This window comes from Pleuronectes platessa, chromosome 1 (assembly GCF_947347685.1).
Source record: "Pleuronectes platessa chromosome 1, fPlePla1.1, whole genome shotgun sequence".
NCBI classification, from domain to species: Eukaryota; Metazoa; Chordata; class Actinopteri; order Pleuronectiformes; family Pleuronectidae; genus Pleuronectes; species Pleuronectes platessa.
The window spans coordinates 17,019,203-17,040,536 of record NC_070626.1 but is presented as its reverse complement, the minus strand read 5'-3'; the positions used below and the strand labels follow the sequence as shown (position 1 = coordinate 17,040,536).

Below are 21,334 nucleotides of genomic sequence, written 5' to 3'. Positions count from 1 at the left end.
CCATCTTGTTGTATAATCCACTTTTATGATAATTTCATATTGCTCTCTTACCTGCAAGTAAGATCTCAATCTAAATGTGAGTGAATTATTCAAGTAAATTGTGAATGTACATTGTGTATTGTCAGAAAGACGTAAATCTAGATGCTCACAGGTATTCGTAGTGTTGTGTTCACACAGGTTCCCCATTCTAAGGCCTCCTCTTAAAACAGACTCTATTCTGGAATAATGCGGTCCATCTTAGAATAATGGAAGTCTACTGAAGTGTACATGTCCCGTTTCCATTTAGTGCTCTAAGAACAAAGTCCGGACAAGTAAAGATCTACTTTATTAATAAGTAACTCGTTAGTTGTGAATAATATACCTTAATAGAAATTGTCACCAGATTTTTATTAGGAATCTTATCTCCAACTGTTTACAAACCCCTAAATGTGATGTTTATCAAAGTGGTGACATCATGCTCAATCTTTTGTGAGGTGGAGGACTCTTCAAATGTCCCTTTAAGTGTTTTATGTCCTGGTGACTGATCTCTCGCCTGTCTTCCAGTGAACTAAAGGACAGTCCAGCAGCTGAGCATGACAGGGGGGAGGCTGCCTTGGCTGCCAATAAAAGGTCCCCTGGTGCCAAGAGTGTGGATCATAACGAAACTCCCCAAATCACGTTCCATCATGCTCACTTAGGACAGTCACAGTGTCTTTGTGGGGAGTTCAGATCATCTGCAGATAATTTGAGGACATTTAACGCCCCTGAATTTGTCAATAAAAAACAACATCCATGCTAAACGAGGGCGTTATGTGGACTGCACTCGGCATGGGAAGCAAACAGAGAGAATCAGCCTGGTGGATGGTGGCAGCGTGTACAGGACGAGATGGGCTCTGAGGTTTGATGGGGCAGAAGGAGGCTCATGAAGACGGCTGGCTGCTCTTTTTGACGGCGTGTCAGGGTTGGCTTGCAAGCAGCTCTGCCGCATCTGGTTGATGCAGTCATCATTGTGGCAGGCCTGTCAGAACAAACTGGTGTGCCGGAGATGGATACACTTTTAGTGGCTAGATGTGGAGTATGCAACACATGCACCGCCCTAACATTGAATATGTTCCCCAAACTGGCAAGCTGGTGGCAAGCTAATGACAGGAACGACCAGTGACATCATATAAAAACATGATTACGCTCCACTAAAGACGTCGGACTGAGTCCATAGTTCAAACAGACAGGGTGAGGACTTTCAGCTCTGACACACTGGCTACTGGCATTACTTTAAACAGGAGCATCGGCACCAGAATGAAGTCTGCCTCTGTAATTTTAATAGTAAATCTCACTACAAACACACAAACACACACACACACACATACACAAACATACAATTTGAAGATGACAGTGAGAGAGAAAAGAGAGAAGGCATTCGTCAGGAGAGCAGTAACGTTGCATCACCAACGCATTGTTTTTTTTATTTTTGATGTACTCAAATAATTTGACAGTAACAGTGGGAAGATAATGTGTAATCATTAGGAAAGGGTTTACAAATTATTTATGTAACTTAAATGCTGATAATTTATATGCGTGATTTTTTCATATATTCTCATTAACAAGTAACTTTGAATCCAATAAATGTCACCATTGCTTTCACTTAATTAAAACAATAGATATGATATGGAAAGATAAGATGTCAGTCATGGCACAGTCTCCTGCACATATAGCAATTTACTGCAGGAGTGTTATGAGAGAGTGTGACACAAATAATAGCTGTTAAACTGTCAGCTAGTGGAGGCTGGATCACATTACTGAAATTAGCTAAGATGCACTATTATAAACACTTCCATGCCCTCTTAACACACACTTGCATACACAAAAGTAAACCCACCCAAACTGCGTAGAGAAAACAGAATAAAATAGAAAGAATATTGGTTCGATTTGTGTTACATATAATTGTTTTCACTTTCCACAATGTTTTAAAGTGGGTCTTTCTAGGATTTTGTTTATATAAAACATGATACAGTTTTATCTAATTTCTAATTCTGAACTGTCCGTTACTCACATGGCCAATGCTCATTCTCCAAAACTCGTGTTTGACACAACATCAGGCTGAGCTCATTCACATACACATGTTACAATCTGTGCGGTTGGAAGTGTAATTAAGAATGTTGTTATGAAGTCCAACAGGCCTAACTCATGCACAACAAACTAAAGGCTAGGACAGTGTCCCCTAATAGTAAACTTGAATGACAAACACATAAACACAAACAAATGTATTAAGAAAAATAAGCTCTTTTCATATTTAAACATGCAGTGGTGAACCTCACCTCGAGTCGACTGTGAAGGTTCAGCGCTGGCTGTCTTTATGGCACAGGACAAATCCAAAGACAACACTGACATCTGCTGGTTTTACGAGGACCCATGTTTTACTAAAGTTTACTTTGTTTCATGTTTCTTAAACCTTTAATCTGCCTGTTGTCGTAAGGAACAGATACTTCCACTAACATTTGCAGTAAAAATCCCCCTCTTTATATTCTGGACTTACAAACCCAGTCCTGACTGCTGTGTCCCTCTAATTTCCGTTTAACATTGATCAATTGAGTCGGGTGACACACTTATCAGCAGGACTAATTTATTTATGAACCTGTCATTTGTAATCATTGATCAGGATGTTCTCCATTGGGGAGCTAATGATATGCGGAGGTAAAAGATTCCCTAATTATTGTGTTTGGTATAATTGAGGCTGTGTGCTTCCGCAGGGGGGTTCAGAGGGGAGCTGACTGCCGCCCTAGCTGCCACACCACCGCACACGCCTGCAGAATCTGAGTAGATTCATTAGGACTGCAACTGATGAACTCCCCCCCCCCCCTCCCCCCCAACCCCTGACGCTGTGCCATTAACTGTGGCGTTGTCACATTACAGCACTTTGTGAGTCGAATGGAATATTTCTACTGTTGCCAATCCTGTCAGTACAGTATGCTGCTTAACAGTTATGCCACACTGGTGATAGATGAAGTGGACATTAGTTAAACGTGCGTAAATAGCAAGCAAGCAAAAATAACACCAATAAATGCATTGCTACATTTCAATTAGCCTTTACCACTGATTAACACGATAGAATGCAGTCCAGTTCATCTTTACTTAGTTTGACCTACTCATGAAGAAAAGTATTTATTTGTAGGACCAAGAAGAAAGTACAGCTGCATTAGCTTAGGAGATAGAATGGGTCGTCCTCCAGCCAGAAGGTCCTTGGCATGATTCCCAGTTTGAATTCTGAAGTGGCCTTGTGCAAGATACCGGACCCCAAATTGTGGGTTTAAATGGAAAAAGAGCTCTGGGAAGATGTGGTGTATAATTGTCTGTGTAAAGGGGTGGATGTGACTTGTACTGTACAGCACGTTGGGTGGTTAATAAGACAAAAATGATTCCCTGAAACTATGTCTGTCATTGACTTAAAATCCATATACAGAACATCGTATTTATTTTTTGATTTGGTCTCTGAAGAAGGAAAATATTTAAAATGTACAGCTATTACACCTTTCCGATTATGCAGCACTATCGAATCACCGAACATTATTCTGGAGTCAGCAACACTCACTGAACAAAGACTTCTATAACTGACGTATAAGCTACTCAACACAAACTATGTTATAGAGAAGTTGGCATTGAATCAATTTTTTTTTGATACACACAAACTGCTTAAATAAAACTGGCCTTAAATTAAAGCGATTGACGGGCTATTGACCAACCAAAAGATAATTGATTATTTGATGCATTAAATTTAATTAATTTTCAAACGTAAATTAATTGAAATTATTGAAGTAATAATTGAAAGTCATGTCAGAAATATTAAAGCTGCTATACATGCTCCTCTACTTGAAATAACTTGTTTTTTTTGCATTGATTATATATTTCACCAGTAGTGGGCAGTGTTTTATCAACTATCCAGTCAAACTCTAAGATCCATCTTCAGGAAGTGATGTCAAAAGGCCTTGCACCCATAGGTTCCCCACTTGCTCGCACTGCACACAATTATTCCCCTACTGTTGCTATAACAAGATATACAACATTAATGCTCAATTTGAATGATAAAAAATAAATATAGAAACTCTAAAACACATTTATTCAAGGGTAATGTATTAGAATTTTAAAAATCCAACAAGGTTAACTGTTTACCTGATATTATATTACTGCATATTCACAAGTATCTTATGAAACAAGTCAACTTTAGTGTAGGAGAATCCAAAGGTATATCAACAAGCCTTATTTAAATGTGCATATCAGTATCATTAATGTACCAACAAAAGGATTTAACTTTCAAACGTGTTGTCACTCGTGAAGAAATGAGAAACAGCAAGACTTTAAGTAACTGATAACAAACTGTAGAGTTAATCCAGATATTAAACAAAAACAGGTCATTATATCATAACTAAATTTACACAAGATTAGAAACAAAATGGTCGGTTAAATGCATTGTTTGAAAGCAAAAGTCAAAGCTTTGGAATCCGACTGTATAAGGAATGCAGAGAGCAGCTTTGATAGAACATTTCAGACCATGTCATTAATCATCATTGTAGGTGAACAGTGTGCAAGCGACATCAGGTTAGAAAGACACAAACAATAGTCAAATCAACTGCTTCACACAGCATCTTTGCAGCCCATTCAGCAAATCATCACGTCGATCTCAGTTATCGAGTTCCTGCATTAGAATCTCCACAGGTTCACGAAAGTCACTTAGTGGGAGAGCAGTGCATCCATGGATACTTTTAAATCATTGTTTGGGGCCATTAGCCTCAACCTTTATCCCAATCGGCTCCCGCCTCTCAGCCTGTCTCTCCAAGCTCGGGCTGAGGCCCCTGAGTGCTGCAGAGGGCAGCCGGGAAACCCCATTCACTGTCAGTGCTCCGCTGTCTATTGGGCAGATGTAATCCGCTGAGTCATCAGGTTTTCTCTTTCTCAGGTGACTGAATTGGGTGAAGCCCAGCTTTCTTGGCTGAAAACACAAAGTTCAACCCATTAATAATTCATTTTAATTTGGTGCTGTGACAACCACAGGACAGTTTGACTCATAGACGTATTCATTTACCTTCACTTTAGCTGTGGTGGTGAGGGGAACATGGCCTGTGGCATTGCCGTACTCTCTCTTCTCCTGCGTGGCCTGAAGCCCAACCAGGGCAGAGAAGGCCGTGGCAAGATGGCGCCGGAGCAACGTCTTCTGAGGTGGAATATTTAACAGCAGGGCCAATGTTTCAGAGCTGAAGCGAGGCTCCAGGATCTATGGACGAGCAAGTTGAGAGCAACAAAGTTAGGTCTCCAGACATCTGAGCACTTAATGTCAGTTTGTCCTGAGAAGACATGGAAGTTAACAGCACTTACGATCAGACCACCGTGAACGCCACTGCCCCGTAGATTAGGAGCATACTCAGCCAGATCCACCGCTCTCAGCCACTCCATCACACGATGGTTCGACCACTGCACCACCTCTGAGGGGCTGGGCTGTTTCTGCAGAAGGTTCAAAATAAAGTTATTATTTGAAATCTCCTCATTCATAACCGTTCATTTAAATACACATAATGTAGTTTAAACAGCACTCGGGCCCTGGCTATGATGTATGAGAGGAAAAATGCTCTGTCTCCATCTTGTGGGCAACTGGTGTGATTACATCTGATCACCATGTGTGAGCAGTGTCAGTTAAAAGTTTCCCTTCTTGAATGAATTTAACACGCAACATTGTATCCACGTTGACGTCAACATTTTTTGAACAACACAGAATCAACTTTCCCTCTTATCTCACCTCCTCCCCTGGCCTGCGTCGCAGACAGTGGGGGTTGAACTTGTTGACGTGAAGGACATGAATGGCACACTTGACACTGAGATGATGAAGCTGGCTGGTGACCTTTAGACTCAAGAGGTCGTTCTGGGTGAACAGCAACAGAAAATCAGTCAACTTACATTGTTTTATGTGTTTAAATCATGTTTTAAATTTGACAGAATGTATTTTCAGTCTTACCACTGTGAGGTATTGTATCATTCGACCATCTACCCGGGCCTCATGGAACTGGTCTTTGTACTGAGGCAAACCAATGTCATCCAACCAGCCTGAAAGGGTAAACATAAAAAATCTGAAATTAATTCACTAAAAGCATCATCACTTGTTATTGCTCTGTTAAAACACATGTCCTGGTTTTGAATCGCGGTTAAAATATGTCTCACGTGTGACCCAGATGTAGTCCAGCTCCGACGACTTCTCTATAACTTTGGTGGTGAACGCCCTCAGAGCGAGCTGCAGCTTCTTCCTGTGCAGAGGATTCTTCACTCCCATCTCCTGGAGACAGAAAGGACTGTGAAACTCTCTGTGATTTACACACACACACAATGCAATCTACTTTATCCTGATAAACAGCGGCAGATTTAACTATACCAATCATTTAGATTTATATGCACATCCTAGTCTGAATTCCTAAATTTAAAATATTTTGGTAGTGTTTGGATTAAAGTGACATTTACTGTAGTGATTTATTCTCTGACCTTCTCAAAGTCCTGAGGTGTAGCAGACAGCAGCGTCTGTCCATTTTCCACCCACTGTCTGGAGAGACTGACGTACTGGCCCAGTCCATAGTCCTCCAGCCATCCACACACCTGCTCCTTGGTCCACTGGCTGAATGGAATATTCAGATCACTGACAGGGAAAGCAAAAGAACAAATTAGATGCTGAACTGGTTTATTGATTTGTTATAATATTTTAGAATATTTAACACAGTTTTATTCTGCTAACAGAAACCCTGTAACCTCATTGGTTGGTTGGGATGAGATGAGAGAGCAGACCCAGATTCTCGTACTAAATGATAAAGAGTAGTTTAGTACAAGGTGAGGAAGAGGCACTCAGAGTTTTACCGTGTGGAGTCATAAGACTCAGGCGTCCTGGTGAGTCTGGGTCCAGCTGTAGCACGGAGACCCCCTCTTCTAAACTGACCAGCATCTGGATCTGCTGCCTGCAGCCCTCCAGACTGGGTTCTCCGAAGTCTGCATGGACAAGAATAAACTCTCTGGCACTATGTTCTCTCTCACAGTGCAATGATCAAAAGACAGGTCTGATTTATTCAGTAACACTTCTTACTATCTATTTAGATAAGAATAAATAATACATTGAAAAAAAAGATGTTAAAGAAAGAGGTTTTTGACTTTTATTACTGAGATCCAAATAGAAATTAATTACTTCATCATCTAATTAATTATAATATTTTTATTGCAATAGTTGGTAAACGTTTTTGGTAGCTTAAATGTATTAACAGGGTAATAGTTTACTATGGTATAAAATCTATTTCATATTATTCACACAAAAGATGCACAAATAAACCCACAACTAATACATAAAGAGCCTTAAGCTACAGTAAGTATTATAGACAATTCAATACATATTAGACTGTCTAAAGGATATCATTGAAACCTAATATTATTATCTGCCAGTTAAAGTACAGTCTGTTGGTTGTCATCCTCTTGTCTAAGTGCATTATGTTGACATAATGTTGATGTATTCATGCGTTTCACCACACTCACTTCCCCCAAAGTCTCTTGAAGCTCCTGTTATTCTTCATGTATTCTGGTGAGCCCACAGCCCGTTGGCTCGGCTGCGAGTTGGTCCCAGATTGAACGGGGGAACTATTGCTTGAAGTGCTGTCATCAGCTCTCTCCGACTTTCCTGTGAGAGGTTACAAACACAGTCTTCTTACTACTGAGCGGACGTTTGATTAAATGTGCAGCAGAGGGCTGCTGAGATTCAAAAAAAGATTATAGATGCATTTGAATAGTTAAATTGTAATAATTTGAGCACAGAAAAGCTCATTGTTATCTTGCCAAATAAACATTTCAGCAAAGAAATATTTGAAAAGATTAGATCTGTCTAAGTTTGTAGTTTTGTGTAATTTAAACATCTGGAGACACAATCTGAATAAAAAACTGCCAAAAAAGCTGCAGCACATTAAGTGGTGCGTGAGGTGGTTTGACTACACATGGTGATTTATATTCAGGGAGCACAGGTTACAGACCATTGACTCCAGCAAATAATACACTGATTAATGTCCCATGACAAAGAAGGGGATTACGCTAAAATGCACAAGGTGTGATCATTATGATATAAGCTGCAGTCAGTTCTCGTCTCTACTCAGAACTTGGCAGAGAATCAGGGTGGGGCTCCAGCTGAGGCCGGCCAGTGAAGCTGGGGCAGGGTGGAGCCGGGATGGATGTGGTCAATCACAGCAAGAGAGAGGGTGTGTTTGTGGAGAACATCCCATCATCCATCTGCTCTGTCAGGACACTCTACATTTAACTGTGATCAAAGGTGGAACAGGCGTCTGATCACAGGAAAGTGGTTTTCTTCAAATATGGGGAAACGCTGCCCTCCAACTATTACAAAGAAAAAGTCTAATCCTATATCTGGGATTATCACTATGCGCTATTAATAATGGAGCCTGAGTTAATATGTGTGGATTTACTGTACTTTGGCTGGAGTCTCCATCTTCGCTCCCATCCGGAGACCTTTGGCTCTGGGTTTCACTGCTGCTGCCTCCGATCCCGTTTTGCTCTGACGGGGAGGAATTCACAGGCATCGTCTGACTTCTGGTGCCACTCTGGGCAAACCACACACATATAGAAGTAGTAAATACACGTAATAAACCAGGATCAACAAAGGCACTTTAAGAATATGTACAAAAGAGGTTGTACAAATGAATAAATTGGGAGTTGTGTCCCACATTCATTAGACATACTTTAACAGCTTGCATTTTGTATTTGCATGATGATTAAAACTTACCTTTTGTGAAAGTCCATTTGTCAGGTCATTCATACTACTAGATAGAGCCGGTGGTTCTGTTCTGAGAAAATAAAAGCACAAATATCTCAGTAAAATAAAACAAAGAGACACTGAATTCAAACACTGATAAAAAGCTTCTTCACTACCTGTAGCCGCTGTCCTTCAGATCTGACAACAGTGACGTGTGATGGGAGGAAGAGCTGTTTGTGGAAACCTGTGAGGGGGGAAAAAAACAGTGAGATGATTTTCAAACAACGCAAACAGCAGATTTAAAATTTACACTTAAAATCGTCCACTCACCTCAGACTTCACATCTTCAGATTTTGCACTGGCAGAGTCCGTATTCTTCAGCTGCTCCTCTTCCTCACTGCTGCTTGAAGGAGTCCTCCCGTTCGGTGATGAACGGACAGCAGGTGGAGCTGCAGTAACAAAGAGAACCAATGTGTTTTCATTTTCCTCCACTCAAGCAGTGGGGCACGTTTCGGTTGAAAAGTGCAGTGGCTTTCATTAAGCCGAAATGTTGCTGCTGAGATAATAGAAATATTCCGAGGCGAGGATAAAGGAGTGAATAAGCTGATTACCTTGCCTTGTGACGTGAGTGACCTCTCTGAATTGCCTGCACTGGTTCAGGAGCAGAGTGAGCTCCTCAATGCGCCGGTCCTACAGAAAACAGCGAAGAGGAGGTTCGAGGTCAACAGAACCCAATTAGGATGTTTATCTAAGGTTAGAAAGCACATGTGGATTATCTGCCTCACTCTGTTTCTGACCAATACGCCGCACAGAAACCCCTCTTCCACCATATGGCCTTTACATCAAAGTAGTGGGTTGGGAGGGGATTGACACAGGCCTGGCTGGAAATCTCAGTTGTGGTAACCAGCTGCGTGGAGTGCATGAGTGTGTGTGTGTGTGTTTTTTTGAAGTGGCCCCGTGCCTGGTTTCGCCATGGTTCTCTCAACGCAGCTCAGTCCAAAATTAGGCTTGGCAGAACGTGGCCTACTTCAGTGTGGCTTTGCCTGAAATGGCTCGCCTTGGGGTGTGTGTGTGTGTGGGTGTCCATGTGTGTGTCCGTGTGCGTCTTCACTAGTGAACCACATGTAGGGCCGTGTCTGTAAGTCTTTAAAGTCCCCGCTCTGGGAGGGAGAATACAAAAGCCCCTCTGTACTAAAAATGGTAGCAGGGTGCTGCCTCAAAGAAATGACAACATCTAAAAACAGTTACCTTCTAACCTTCCAAACGGCGGTGATGATAGCGCTGCTATATACACGCCAGTAAAACATTTACATTGTCACAGACACATGCTGCTCTATGCTGCTAAATCACCCCCAGATGTTCTGAGGAGAAAGTGAAAGGATACGTTTTTTCTAGAATCCTGGTGAGTTACCTTTTCATCGTTTGCAGCGACCAGTGATTTCATTCCAATCTTAAGCCTCTGCAGTTCCTGATCTGGAAAGAGAAACGCCACAATGACTAATCAGCTCATCCTGTCTTGTAAAATATCATTTTGTGTCGCATTTAACTACATTTGGTTAATTAGAAAAGAGGGAAAGGCAAAACATTTATTTGAGTGTGATCTGTCACTAGAGTGCCGTCTAAACCAGGGGTTCTCAAACTTTTGCAAGCTGGGCCCCCCCCAAAGCGTGTTAGGGGTAGTTGGGGATAGGCAATGGTTCCTAACAAAACGAACAGTACACAATGTAGACAGGGACAGCACAGAATAGTATTCAAGTGCTGGCGTTTTATTCCTTGCAACACGGTGGATGATTGAAAATGTAAAGGTAGGTGTTAAGGAAAAAAGAGCTAGCTGCAGTTGGAAGAAGTTAGCTAGCTAGAAGGCTAGCTCATGGGGCTATAAGCTTTCTAAAAAAGACTGTGGAGCAAATTACTCCCTAGATTAGGCTACGAATAGGCCTGCTGCAAGTGCAGGAAGGTATTACTAAGGAAGGAGTGAGTCTTTAAAAAGACTGTTTATAAAGCAATATCTGAATTATAGAGGAACAAGAGCAATCGCACAAACTCTGCAGGGTTTCGTCTCAGTGAGGGTGAGCGCTGACCATGCCTGCAGTTACTTTATATACTCGGAAGCGTACGTGCAACTCGCGTTCAAATGATAACACTCCTCTATTGATTGCTGGATCAAGCACGAAACAGTATTTGGTTGGTTTGTGTCAGTCCAGACCCACTAGCAATTCACCACTGAGGGAGCTTTTTTTTTTTTATTAATTTTTTTTTTTGTCTGTGACATTGCATCCCCCCTGGAGAGTGTCCCCCCCACTTTGAGAACCACTGGTCTAATCCATGTATTTTTAGATTCCCCGAAACCTTGTTTATCCAGCAATCTTCATGTCAGGATATAAAGCCACTTCCTCTGTAAAAAAGAAAGTCACACAGGCAGCATTGCTGGTGACAGTGACAGTGAATATACGAAGCAAGTGCCCCAGAGGAGTTTTCCTTCTTGACAGACAAAATGAGGAACTAAAGGGGGGCTATGAGTTTAAGAATCCATGAAGACAACGAAGAGGCCAGAGGGAGAAGAAATGGAACATTAGGTAATTTTGGAAACCGTGTGATGATTGTCAGATCTGCCCCAAAGAGCAGAGGGAAGATAACAGAATAAAAAGAAATGTCCGGAGAACAGAAATAAATCATTTACCAAAAAGTAGACATGGCCCTGAGGTTTTAAATGATTTTCTTTATATACTGTCCAGGCTTACATGTGGCGTTTAACCGCTTCCTGTAAGTCTCTTCTAAGAGAGAGAGAGACACATGATGAGACAGTTAATCAAGGGCCAAAGTTTTCCCCACAGCTTTTACTACAAGTTAATGAATTCAATAGCAGTCATTATCTGTGTCATCTATCCGGGCAGGTACCTCTCCCAGTGCTTTGCTCACCTCTCTCTGAGCTCTCGGTGGTGAGAGAGGGTCTGGCCAGCAGCTGAGTGTGCAAGCTCTCGATCTCAGCGTTCTTAGTGAGCAGAAGGTGCTGCAGGCTGCTGATCTCCCCCTGTAGGTGCCACACAACCAGGGAAGTTATAGCTGAGGGTTCCGCATACATGTGCCAGCACACTGCTGTTTAAACACGCACAGCTAAAAGCACTTTTTCACATTCTCCAAAAACAAGACATGCACCTGAATTTAAAGTGCAGACATGTTTGTGAGATCCACCAGCAACTATATACATATACAACACATCCACAAAAAAGTACACACACATTTCTGACTGTTACAAAACCACAAAAATATGGCCACTGTAGAGTTTATAGTTTGTTTTGAGGTAATGCTTACAGTTTAGGCAAAATAAACAGTTGGTAATAAAGTTCAATTCAGGCTGACCCATTCACCAGCGTGTTTGTCACTGGAGAGAAAATAAATGGAAGTGGAATAATGGAAATACACTTTCTGCCTTAGTCACCACATCAAAACATAGATTTTCCAATACATGGAACTGTTAAAAACAGAAGAATTAACACAAAAAAATGTGTTAAAGGAAATAAACTCATTGTTTTTCACTCGTTTTTGTCATATCAACATCTGTAGCCAATTAGTCAAGTGTGTATTAAGATGTTCTTAGCTTAAATTCTTGTCTAACATTGTGTTACTGTCTGATACGGGAAAACAATCCAAGAGTAACAAGGAAAACCCTTCTGATAAACATTGATTTGATAGACAGGGATATATTGGATGAACATCTCAAAACTAAAAATAAAGAAATCCACATTGTAGTTTGACTTTGATTTATGCAGAACTAACTTACACTGCACAACAAACCAGATGGATCCCTTGGAAAGCCACCAAAATAATAAAGGTATGTGGACGCTAACATTTAAAAAAACAAATAGATTCCTCCCATTCCACCCTGAAGCCTATGCAGGCAACACCTTGCAGACAGTTGCTAAAAATGAATCAGCAAATGTATATTTTAATGACAGATGAACAACAACAATAACAACACCATGAGTATATATCTTATATAACCTAGTGCATGGACACAGACTGGAATAGTACTGAAAGGTAAAGAGCAATGGAATGAGATACAAAATATTGCTAGAGGTAAAGATTTGATCCTAAAAGAGGAGAATCCACTTGAAGAAGTCTAAGATGTTAATGCAGTGCGATCATGTCTGAGTATACAAGTAGGGTATTAAAAAAAGCACTAAGCCATTATTAACTTTATTTCTCTTTTAAAATAGAAGATGCAATAGCTCACAGACGTCTTAAGAAAACACTCAGAGGGTGTCTGTGAGTGAGAGAGTGTGTGAAAGAAAATGACTCACTTAACTGGCTGGAACGTCAGACTCGACAGCATTAAGGAAAGTTCAGTGGACAGTTAGCAGTGGAATTTGGGCTTCGGTGTGTGTTTCAAAGTCTAGACACCATGGACATCAGAACTTTCTTTTACCTTGGTTGCTTTGAGTTTCTTCTCGTACTGGGACTTCTGGTCCTCCAGGTGCTCCACCTTGTCCTTGAGAATACGGAGCTCCTTCAGTAAACCCTAAATCACCACGCGAGAAAAAATGTTAATACAGCTGCAAGACTTTAAAAAAACAGTGTCACTCCAATAGCAGGATACAATGATCATGTGATGTTAGCTAGTTTGCACATTGCACAAAATATCACACGACATGAAAGCCACCTGCTGGTATTAGTCGTGTCACACACTTTGTTGGTCTACCGAGCAGATTGTAACCACGGTGACCGGTGCACTGAGGACATGTGGGGAATGCAACTTTCAATCGCACACCAAAGGATCACACCCACTGCAGTGAGACAAACCCATGCTCCACACACCATTAGGAGTCATGCTGCCGGGCTGTGCCTACACTTTCTTCTCCATAGTCGTACTGTTCCTCTGCATCTGAGCTACCCTCTCCCAGGCTGTGGGTGATCCCATCAGCCCCATCTGGATCCTCGTCCAGTTGGTGTATCACCCCGGAGGCTCTGTCACATGACGACCCGGGGTTGGAGCCTCCACCCTCAGCGGGCTCAGCGCAGCACGCCACAGCAGCGCCGCTGTCGGCCGGAGTCTCCGAGGCCTTTTTCTCCTGGATCTTGTTATTGATCTCCTCCTGAAACCTGCACATCTGCTCCTGCAGCTCGCTAATGAAATTAACTACAGTCTGACGGATGCAGTGGGGGAGAAATCATTGAGAGAGATGTTTAGAAAGAGTAATGATGGGGAGTAGGTTTATTTGTCTGTGTTTCTGTGAGTCTGTGCATCATTGCAGAAATGACCTTTCAGGACGGTGTTTTTTTCCTCTTCATGTCCTGACATCTGACATTTTACATTGTGAGAAACAATAGATTTGGTCCCAGGTCCGAATGTATCAATAGCGCAACCTCTATTAGAAACACAGATACTTGGCTGCTCCCATGTGCAGACACCCAACATCGGTTACTCTCATCTGGAAACACACGTTTTATTTTTGTACACGGGCCACAACTATTCTTATGCTTTGACCGTCAAGTCTATATTCAGTTCATGGGACGTTTGCACTGGTAAACTGGTGGAGGGGTGAATTTTGTTTGCCGTCTTTTAGAGGTGATCCGTGCCCGCATGTTCCTCCAGAAAGAGAGTAAACACCGGCCAAGTTATGCTCGGACTGTGGACAGAGGAAGTCTCACTTGGGGTCTGGCACAGCGGATATGACAGATGATATGAAGAGCCCCCATGGCTAAATTTAACTATGAGCTTGCTGGCTCCACAGCAAAGAGGCTTGCACATGTTGTGTATGTGTGTGTGTGTCTGCGTGCAAATGAGTGCATACGTGTGGACATGTTTGTGTAGTAGAGGCAGCACGTGGAGGTAGTGTTGAAAGCTGATGTTTTTCTATTCTCCTTAAGTCCGAGCAGCTGTTCGGGAAGCTGGTTATTGTGCTCAAAGTCAATGCAGAAATACGGAAGAAGGATTGAATACACATCTAGTAAACACACGTATGTGGATTTTTCCTGCTTAGAAATACAAATCAAATCCTAATAAAATACTTAATATACTTAATTAAAATGTATGCTCAGGTAGGAAGGGGGCTTTTTTCCAAAGGGCCTCTCTCACCCTTTACCCGCCACCAACAACAAAATTCTCTGGGCTTAAGCCTACACACGCTCATATTTGTCCCGCCATCCATCATGCCAGCTCCACTGTGCCTGAACCCTCTTAACCTGACGACACAAAGGCTCTTTGACCAGCAGTGTTTTGACAGTAACTACATACATTACGGTATCCTGTCTAGTAATAGGGTAGCTTTCCCTGCTTTGCCTTTTTTCTCCAACCCATATGGTCGCTAAAAGCCCAGGAAGTCCGCTGGTAACCCAACACATCGGTCTTAAGCAAATACATGATTCAGTTTAAACGGACAAAAAAAAAATTAAACCCCTCAGAGGATTTTTTTTTCCTGCAGTCTTGTGCCCAGGAACAACAGAGCCAGGATTTTGGGTGAATATTCCCCTACATCCATCCAGAACGTGTTTATGGTCTTCCATAAAATCAGCAGCTGACTTCAAGGTTAGATCCATCAGAACACAGGGCAAGATTTTTGTGTTTCCCCTCATCATTCCTGCAGAGTTAGGTTAAAATTTTCCACGGACTGAAGCATAACAGAAGTGTTCCTGATGTTTTTAGCTAACTCATTTCCCTTTATAGCAGACCCCGGTGAAATTAACCAGAAGGCTATTTGGCCTTGAGCCTTTACGTTCACGTGAATAAAACAGCTGAACGATAAAATGCAGTTTGATTACGAAATTATACTGAGGGAGACTTTATTGCGCAAGTAAATCCATGGAACTTGATCTTAATAAACGCAACCTTGTTTAATAAGTTCTTGACCAACAAAATAACCATCTGCACATAGTGTTAAACTATTAAAACTTTGTGACAGTCCTACCTCTGCTTTGTGTTGCCGTTCAGCCCCGTGGTTCTGTTTTCCCTCCATGTCTGCCAGCTTCAGTTTCAGGTAGGACACCTCCCCCATAAGACTCAGCTTCTGGTTCTCCAGTGACGTCCTATGCAGGAGCTCCTGTCATCGACAACATGCAGCGAGAGCATGAAGCAACACAAACAAACGTACACACAGTATCCCTTCAGTGCTCAGTACTTACTGAACCAAGGCAACATTAGTTATGAGGCACAGCGAGTCCTGTAATGACCGTCCCACTGCTTTCAGACGCTGTTTGAGTGGCTAAATATACACAACCCATGACCACTATTTATAATGCCTATTTCACAGCTCACTCAAAGTACACTGCAGAGGGGGTGGGTAGTGGGGGAGTGAGAGAGGTGCCATAAGCATGCGAAACATTCATAGAAAGAACATTAGAATAACTCTGACAGGTGCATTTTCCTGTCAGGGTGCAAAGCTTTGGCCAAATCGAACCTGGTGCTGAAGGAGACGCTGGGTCAGCGGTACAGTTGTGCGACTGTCGCCTTTCACTGGCCACCAGACTCCAGAGCTATAAGCCCCGCTCCACAGGCAGATGTACTACTAATTTGGTTGACGTCAAGCAGGTGCTAAATCACTTAAAGTCCAGAAATGAGCATGGCAGAAAGGCAAACAGTACATATGGATACGTCCATTTAAAACTCTAGCTTCGGAAAATATCTGGGCTCTCTCTCTTAGTGTGCACACGGAAAATATTGGAGCTTTGTCACCAGGAAGAGATTTACGGCTCAGGTCCAAAGCCTCATAATGACCATGCCTCCAAGAAACCAGCCTCGCCTGCCCTTTGATACCCTGCACACATAAAGCACGTAGAGGGAGGCGCTGAGCATGAAGCTCACATCTCATCAGATTCCCTGATAGACATATTCCTGGCATTTTTGGAATGGAAATTCCAGCATTGTAAGAATGAGATAAATTGATTCCATGTAATACCTGGTTCATCTTACCCCAGTGTCTCTGTGAAGTAGAAGGAAGTGTATTTCCCTCATTGAAACACTGGTTTAAGCATCTTGAGGTTTCAGGAGTTGAAAGATTCATTCATCCATTCCGTTCAGAGTCCTTCGAACTATTCAGCAAAGTCTCCGTTGTAGACTTGAAGTCAAATGCCAACAACTGAATGTTGCAGACATACACTTCTAACTTTAAAAAGGAGCACCACCCCTATTCTTTCTCCCTCCCATCTCTCCACCTTTTTCAGTTCCTCCTTCCCTCGGTTGTCTCCTCACTCTCTCTCTTTCTCTGTGTGTGTGTGTGTGTGTGTGTGTGTGTGTGTGTGTGTGTGTGTGTGTGTGTGTGTGTGTGTGTTTGTGTGCGTGTGTGTGTGTGTTTGTGTGTGTACGAGAGCATGCACAGCCTCAGTCCTGGTGGTTACAGGTTGGGGGGTGTGAGGCTAAAGTTGCTGTAATCACCTGCTAGACTAGTCTGGCCCTGCATAAACCAGGCATGCACTCTGAGGCACTGTACCGGGATACGTCTGAGCATTTTAAATATTTCGGTTGTCAAGGTTATGTGCAGCCAAGTTCACTGGAATCTCAGAGAGGAATTTCTTAGACACAGGAAGCAAAAATCTTCCTCAAGTTTCAGCTTATGAGGAAAAGAGTGGATCTGCAGAATGGTGGCTTTTAAAAAGATAAATGGCCTCTCACATCTCATGAACTGGAGCAACAATATTGATATAACAGCCCTGCATCATCTTGTGGTAAGAAGTCAGAGTTTCCTGACTGAGGTCCAGTAACACATCACACGCTTGGTTCTGAGAAAGTCCAGTTTAAGACTCAAATAGAGAAGGTCAGTGAGGTTCATACCTGCTGCAGCATTTCCTCTGTGGAGTTGAGTTTGTGCCGGTGCTCCACCAGAGAAATCTCTAGATCGCTGATCTTCGACCCCTGAGCTTCCACCTGGTCTGTCAGCACACTCACCTGTGTGCATTTATGTGGGGACAGAGCGACAGCAGACGTGAGAATCCTATTTCTACATAAAACTTATCTAATTGCAGCCTAGCTAAGATGTTTTACATTTCCAGAGTTAGTCACAGAGCTCGTTCATTAATATCAGCTATTTTCATTAAATCTCTGCTGCTCGTTTTTGTTTGAAATGTCCACATCTGTGCCAGATCAAATAGTGCAAACATTTCCTCTGAGAAGCAATGAATGACCCATTGTGCCTCGTTCGGCGCTCGCAACACTTCAGCGGCTCCAGCAGCGTCAGCAGAATGCATGATGAATCTGCACAGAAACCATTAAGGTCAGAGAAGAACTTATCACAGGCTAAATGGCAGCTCCGACCAGCCAACTGCAGCAGATCTTTCCAAAGGAATGTTTCATCTGAGGCCTGAAGAAACAAGTGGGGCACCTGCTCTCGCCCACACCTTCACGCTGCAGTGCGAGTGGTGGTGCTAGCCTCAACCTGTCTGAGATAAGCACTTGTTCAGCAGTCCTACACACCTACACAAGCTCATACGCAGACAAACGCTTCACACAAAACAAGACATACTGGTGTTCGAAACTGCACCCAGTTTATAACCGTTGCTTCACTCATGCGGTGGGAAAAAAACACGCAATTACCCAACGTTTACAACACAACACTCTGATCCACCTTTGCCCTTTCACCTTCCTCTCCTCGTCTCTTTCCTTTTACTGAAACGTGATATAGGCAGTGTTTAGAATCAGTTCCCAGAAGCAGCCCAGTGTCATATGTCTTCTTTTATTTTTACTCATATCCAATGGAATTGATTCATGTTTATAAATTGATGTCCAGGCTTTTGGCTACAACAACTTTTTTTTAAGGCCAAAACAATCTAACACAGACTGAGATTATGATGTTTGTATTTAACAAGATGCAACCCAACACAAAGAAAGCAGAAGAGTGACTTTTCTTACCTGCAGAATTAGCGACTCTTTGTCTCCCTCCAGACGTAATAAGCGTTCCTGGTAGGACTCACTGCTGCTGTTTGAGTGAAGGTTTACCTTCAGAATAAAGGTCAGCTATTAAGTTCAGTAAGTACACCATTAATACACAATTACTCAGTGGGTCAAATTTGGTCTCTCGGTCTCAAACTTCCTTGTTTGTCAGTCTGTAAAAGTTTAAAGGTCTTGGTCCAGCATTAAAAGTTGAATATAGCATTTCATACCCACTGATCAGTGGAAATAAAAATGTCCTGAGCTCGTCTGAGCTCCGAGCTGCCTGTGCAGTCAGAGGTTGTTCAGAATCATCCGTGTGCAGGGGAAGGCAAAGTGCAACCAAGTGAGCTCAAATTTCTCAGAAATCCAGGCTTTCAACCACAATCATGGAAACATAATGTAGCCCAGCGTCCATCATCCCGAGGCAGCCAGCTCAAGCGGTTTGCAATAATTTCAAAATACCAGTAAGCCTTTAATAGACTCGTTGTGACAGGCCATGTGTTTTAATATTATAGTCACTGGGAAATAGAAAGGTTGTTACAGATAGTTTTTTTTACATTTAGTAACCTATAGGATTTATGTCCAACACGAGTCCCTCCTCGAATAGTTTGATGTTTTCCTTATTCTACTATTTGGATACAGTAGGTCTTGGCTTAGATGAAGAGTTAACTTAGCTATCACTGCTTAGTAGTTGTGAGCTGTAGTGTGATCAACAACACATATTTTTTATAAATATATATTTTGCATTACTGTACTCTCCTGCTACTTGAGCAAAGCTACTGTTTATTATTAAACAATATCATGAAGAATGTCACGTGGCTGAAAATCCTGAAATCCTCCATTATCCCCTTCTTCTACTTACTGACATGTTATTGTCTTGAATTTGAATCATTGTTTCACCAATGATTATAAGGCATGTGCATGAAAAGGCTTCCTCTGTGGATTAGAGGCAGTAGAAATTCAAAGCTAATGGAGGCAGTCAGACTTGATGACTTCTTAATGGCAGCAAGATGCTGGGTGCTGTCCGAAGAATCGCTCCAGATTCAAGTGGCAGGAAATGATCTCAGCTGACATGTGTATCCATTTATCATCCGCCTCAAACAGTCTCACCTCACGACCGGCCTGACACACTTGTTGTGTGTTCAACAACTCACCCACGAGTCAGCAGCAGTGACCTGTTAACCTGGTGTGCAGCTCAGACTAATCATTAAATCGGAGGACAATTTTTGTTATTATGTCAAAACATTTTCTGCAGAAAGAGGAACTAACTTGTTCAGATCTCTCTTCAGTCAAACAGATACATGTTCCCTTGAATCTTATTTTTTCTTAAACAAAAAGTGCAGCAATTCCCTCTTATAAGTAAACACATCTCAATGTTTTTCTTATGTGAACATTTCAGTCCACATCTGGCTGTGTGTGTGTTTCATATTCTGCAGCGAACTTCCTCAACTCAAAAACAAAACACGTCTTCCTCCTAAATTAGCTGCCATGGCAACTGTAATTATGTTGTACAGTAAAGGCAGCAATGCTCCGGGAGCAAAACAAACACACAAGATCTTTTGTGCAGTCATGGATGCAGTGTGAGGGTATGAAGAATGCAACATGCGTGTGCAGAGGGTCTTACCTTTCTGAGCCAGGCAAAATGTTTGTAAAAATCAATATCATACTCCATTCTGCAGGCCCATCGTACAGGAGGTCTGACGCTTAATGTAAATTACGGACGGTGCAGTCTGCAGCTGCACGGCTGGATGAACAGAGACCAGATCCACAACAAGAAGCTAAATAATGTCTCATCACGGTGTCGCACTCTTTATCGTCCTCACTCCAACTCTGCTGCTTTTACAGACCCACCATACTGCAGTGGAGAGTGTGCAGAGAGGACCTCGGTCCTTGTGGTTTGGAGTCTGGGCCGCCTGAAACTTTTTAGAGCTGAGCCGAATAACTCAAACTCTGCCAGTTGGCTGTACTCTCTTTCTTTCTTCTCTTCACTTTTTTCTACCTCTTCCTACCTCCCCCTTTTTCTTTCTCCTGCTTTCCCTCTCAAGCCCACTCAAACTGCTTCAGTCTCTGCATATTACTACTGCACCTCATGTTTGTTCATCTGCCCTCACTTTCTCTCCCCTGCACCTTGGTCTGTGAATGTCTCTCTCGCCCGCTCTCTCGCTCTGTCTGAAGTACCTCTCAGTCAGGCTGATTTTGTGGGGCTTCCTAAAGGGGCACAGGGGAGAGGAAACTTTCTGCAGCATATGCTTGTCAGATGTGGTGAGGAGCAATAAGTCAGTGAAGATGATGCCAAATGGGAGGAGGAGGCCGTGGAGGGGATGGGGGGGGGGGGGGGGGGGGGAGTGTTATGCTCACAATATATAATTTGAGTAGAGGTATAGTAGAAGAAGATAAACACTGTTGGTGGGTAAGTTGCACAAGACAACTGTAGTAGCACAGTAGTAATGCAAAGGTATAAGAATGAAGGAACTCTGGGAGCAGGACTGTAAAAAAAAACAAAGGGGGTGTGACTGCTCGTACTTTAAACAGGAGCTCTGGATCTCATTACCGGAGCAGTGTGCAGAGGATCCAGCCTCCAGCTCTTTACTTCTTGCAGACAGGAAAAGGCCCTCCAGATGTTGATGACTAGGATCATACACAACTATATTGTGCAATTTATAAAACCCATGAACTCTGTAGGAGCAAACCAACAGAGCCATCTCTTATATACGAGTATTTCCAGTATT

The 21,334-nt window shown here is 42.4% G+C and overlaps 1 protein-coding gene across 8 annotated transcripts; it reads right to left on the bottom strand.

Annotated features, from left to right (window-relative positions):
• Nucleotides 1-4,071: 4,071 nt before the first annotated feature.
• ppfibp2a (PPFIA binding protein 2a) lies at nucleotides 4,072-20,757 on the bottom strand. Of its 8 annotated transcripts, XM_053424728.1 has the most exons (22): nucleotides 20,230-20,757; nucleotides 18,585-18,671; nucleotides 17,511-17,624; nucleotides 15,652-15,783; nucleotides 13,173-13,265; nucleotides 11,666-11,777; nucleotides 11,488-11,520; nucleotides 10,158-10,219; nucleotides 9,358-9,436; nucleotides 9,077-9,195; nucleotides 8,923-8,990; nucleotides 8,777-8,837; nucleotides 8,465-8,594; nucleotides 7,525-7,666; nucleotides 6,862-6,990; nucleotides 6,496-6,646; nucleotides 6,181-6,292; nucleotides 5,978-6,066; nucleotides 5,762-5,884; nucleotides 5,344-5,469; nucleotides 5,054-5,242; nucleotides 4,072-4,960 (listed from the first exon to the last, which is right to left on the bottom strand). In XM_053424728.1, the coding sequence occupies exons 1-22, from the start codon at nucleotides 20,275-20,277 to the stop codon at nucleotides 4,739-4,741; spliced, it is 2,421 nt and encodes an 806-aa protein (XP_053280703.1). In that variant the 5' UTR covers nucleotides 20,278-20,757; the 3' UTR covers nucleotides 4,072-4,738. The 8 variants fall into 8 exon arrangements, with proteins under 8 accessions (XP_053280703.1, XP_053280712.1, XP_053280721.1 ...); XM_053424737.1 differs by lacking the exon at nucleotides 11,488-11,520 and having other exon boundaries at nucleotides 11,645-11,777; XM_053424746.1 differs by lacking the exon at nucleotides 11,488-11,520 and having other exon boundaries at nucleotides 20,230-20,756.
• Between the last annotated feature and the right edge of the window lie 577 nt (nucleotides 20,758-21,334).

Coding starts and splice junctions, on each gene's coding strand:
- ppfibp2a (XM_053424728.1), bottom strand. CDS start 20,277: ATGGAGTATGATATTGATTTTTACAAACATTTTGCCTGGCTCAGAAAG. Junction 17,625..18,584: donor AAGAGTCGCTAATTCTGCAG/GTAAGAAAAGTC, acceptor AAATGCACACAG/GTGAGTGTGCTGACAGACCA. Junction 13,266..15,651: donor AACGGCAACACAAAGCAGAG/GTAGGACTGTCA, acceptor GTGGTGATTTAG/GGTTTACTGAAGGAGCTCCG.